Here is a 3,173-nt window from a genome sequence, read left to right on the forward strand (position 1 = left end):
AAAAAAAAAAAAAAAAAAACCTACACAAAAATATTGTTCTACATCCTGCTTTGGTGAGTAGCAACTGGGGTCTTAAAAGCTTACAAGCAACCATCCAGATGCAACAATGGGTCTTTCCTCATCCAGAGCAAAGAAGAATGAAGAAAACCAAAGACACATGGAAATCATTAGTCCAAAGGACTAGCAGAGCAGGCGAGCTTCAGCCATGATACATGAAGAACTGCATGGGGCCCAGCTACCATTCGGAAGGGATCGGGCCAGGAGGTCCTGGATAGAGTAGGAGAACAATGTGGAACAAAACTCAAAATCATAAAATAAAATAAAAGAAAGATCAAGTTTACTGATCTAATAGAGCCTGGTGAGGTTCCTGAGACTATGGACCCTAGTTGCCCTTGAGGTTTGGAACTGAACTCACTTCCATGGCTTCCAGTCAAACAATAGACAGGGTGAACATTTACATCAGGTAGATACACTCCTTACAACGATCAGTCATTAGAGAACAGAAGGGCAGTATTTACACAGGGAGATAGTTCAGGGGGCAGGAATGGGTAGGAAAAAAGTACATATAGGAAAGAGGTGACTACAGGGAGGAAGTAAGAAGAGAGCTCTTCCATTGTGGGGAATTGCAGTCAATGTCATGAAACAAAATGTGTATGAACTGCTGTATGGAAAATGAATTTGCTCTGTAAACTTTCACCCAAATCACAATAAAAAGTTAAAATATATATACATATATAGATATATACATACATATATACATGTGTGTGTGTGTGCATGTGTGTGTGCGTGTGTGTGTGTATGCATAGCCCCAGGTCCAGCCCTGAAAAAAAAAGATAAAAGGTGATGAGGACACACCCCAAGGAAACTCCCCTTATATCAGATCAGGGCTGAGTAAGGGTGTTGCATCCCATCCTAATCCTGCCTCTTCGACATAACAAACATAACCTAATTCTGCACTTCATTAACCCCAGGCAGAGATTATGATTTTCAACACACAGGACAATTATATCAGATCACAAAATGGAGGACAACCACATGATACTTGGAAGCACGGCACGACACATATTTTTGGAGGACACAATTCAATCCCTGACAATGGTATACTTTGAAAGTGCAACTCACATTATGCAATTACCTCTCACCAAAAGGATTGTGGGATATACTACCAAAAACCAGAAAACCCCTTTTATTTCTGCTCCAGTGTAGGTTATTAAAAAGGTAAAGCCATGCAAACAGGCCAAAGAGTAAACCCATAGACACATATGGGGCAGACAGACATCTTTTAGATGTGATGCAATCACATTTGCTTCTATGGCCAGTTAACTATGTCAGTTTTACAGAAATGCTGGAAATTGAGTAAACTCCTTACACTGGATTCTACTGGAGAACAACAGTCAAAACAGGGCTTTGGATGGAAGCCTATAATGTAGCATGTAATGCCCATGTCACCAAAGATGCCTCAACCAATTATAGTAGAGCTGGAAGGAATCTCAGAGTTGTGTTTCAGCCCAACCCGTTGTGTGACAGTTAAAGACAGTGAAAGCCAGATGTAAAACAATGTGCCCAAGGTCACAGAGTACTAAGGAACCATGGTTGGAAGACCTTGGCCTCCTGATGCCCCGGCTGCCAGTGTTTCTTATTAGGCTAAACTCAGCTGAACTGTGTGAATAATGGACAGAAAAGCAACCTGCACGCACCATTCCAAACTACCGTGAAGCCTCAGCTCTAAACGTCTCTTCTGCCCAGACTATTGGAGCCTATCACAGGTCCTTTGGTATTTCAGGTTTTTCACTTGGTAAATTATGGATAAACAGACACCAATTTTTCAAGTTACACCTTTATACTCAAACTCAATGTTTAATGAATGTCCATTCTAAGTCAGGCATCATCCCAGCCCACAGGAAGCAAAGAGGAAAAAGACAGTTCGTTACAAGTCATACATGGTTTGACAACAATGCAGTCTGCCCCATCATGTTAGTACGACGCAGGAGTTGGGGTGGTAGTAATTTAGGCAATAATGATAAAGCAATTTCATTACTTCAGTCTGGTTCCTGGAGAGTACTAATCCACATCACAAAGGTCCAACAACTTCAGCTCAACTTCAGACCAAGAAGGGCATGAGCAGCCAAGTGCCCAGCACCGACATCAGGCAGGATCTCTGACGAATCCCGCCACAGAAAATTCCCACTTAGAACAGGTTTGGGGACAGAAGGGAAGCCCGACGTGACACCAAAGGCATCACTTCCATACCTTGCCAGAAAACCCACTGGAGACATGAGCTCCAAGAAAGCACATCTCACTTTTTCAAACATTTCATCTTTGGGACCATTTATAAAGCATGAGACAGCTAAGCTGGATGACAGCCCAAGGTGACTCCACCTTATTCCTACCTCCCAGTGACCAGCAAGTTTGGGTGGAATCTCCAATCCCAGCTTCTCCAGCTCTCGTTCCCTGTACTTCTCATACTGCCGGTACCCCGCATACCCGCCGCCTGTTGCCAACAGAATGGGCAGGGGGCGCAGCAGGTACAAGGCTCGGGCAGGGGCAGTGTGGATTTTTCTGGCATCTGTAATAAAAAACAGGAACATTTTGAGCCTGGGAGCGGGGCGCAGACAGGGGCAGGGAAGTCATGCAAGCATGGCACCTACAGAAGGCCAGGAAAAGCCAGTGGATCTCAGGAGTCTTCAGTAAAGGGCACTGGACACTGAAGGATATGCCAGGGCAGGCGCAGCCTCCTGAGACATAACTAAGATCCTCCCCCCTCCAAATACTATCAGTAAATAAGGACAGGGATCATTTCTGTGGGAAAGATGCATCTCAACTGTCACCACAGTTTCAGTCACAAAATTTAAAACGAAAACATGGAATCCCAAAGTGGGTAAGAAATTAATAAAGGATGCTCAGTTGGCCACCAACAGGGCCAGGACTTAGCACCAGCTCCCATTTCCCACCAGGGCTCTCTAATCTTGCTTTTACAATCCAAGACCAATTCTGACTGGACACTAATGTTCCCAAATGCAAAATCTCACAAACTGTTACAACAATAAGAAGACAAATAATCCAAATTTTAAAATGGGCAAAGGATCTGAATAGACGTTAGAGATACAAATGGTCAATAAGCATATGAGAAGCTGGTCAACACCATCAGGCATTAGGGAAATTCGAATCAAAAC

General features: G+C 43.6%; 1 protein-coding gene across 1 annotated transcript in view; it reads right to left on the reverse strand.

Moving 5' to 3' along the window:
* Nucleotides 1-3,173, reverse strand: part of PISD (phosphatidylserine decarboxylase) — a 72,218-nt gene that overhangs the window by 58,768 nt on the left and 10,277 nt on the right. Inside the window, exon 3 of the mRNA XM_007953950.2 lies at nt 2,391-2,566. Coding sequence (XP_007952141.2) covers nt 2,391-2,566 — 176 coding nt within the window. The remainder of the gene's footprint in view (nt 1-2,390; nt 2,567-3,173) is intronic.

Source organism: Orycteropus afer, unplaced genomic scaffold (genome assembly GCF_000298275.1).
Source record: "Orycteropus afer afer isolate SDZICR_OR568_19922 unplaced genomic scaffold, OryAfe1.0 scaffold00420, whole genome shotgun sequence".
Taxonomy (NCBI): Eukaryota; Metazoa; Chordata; class Mammalia; order Tubulidentata; family Orycteropodidae; genus Orycteropus; species Orycteropus afer.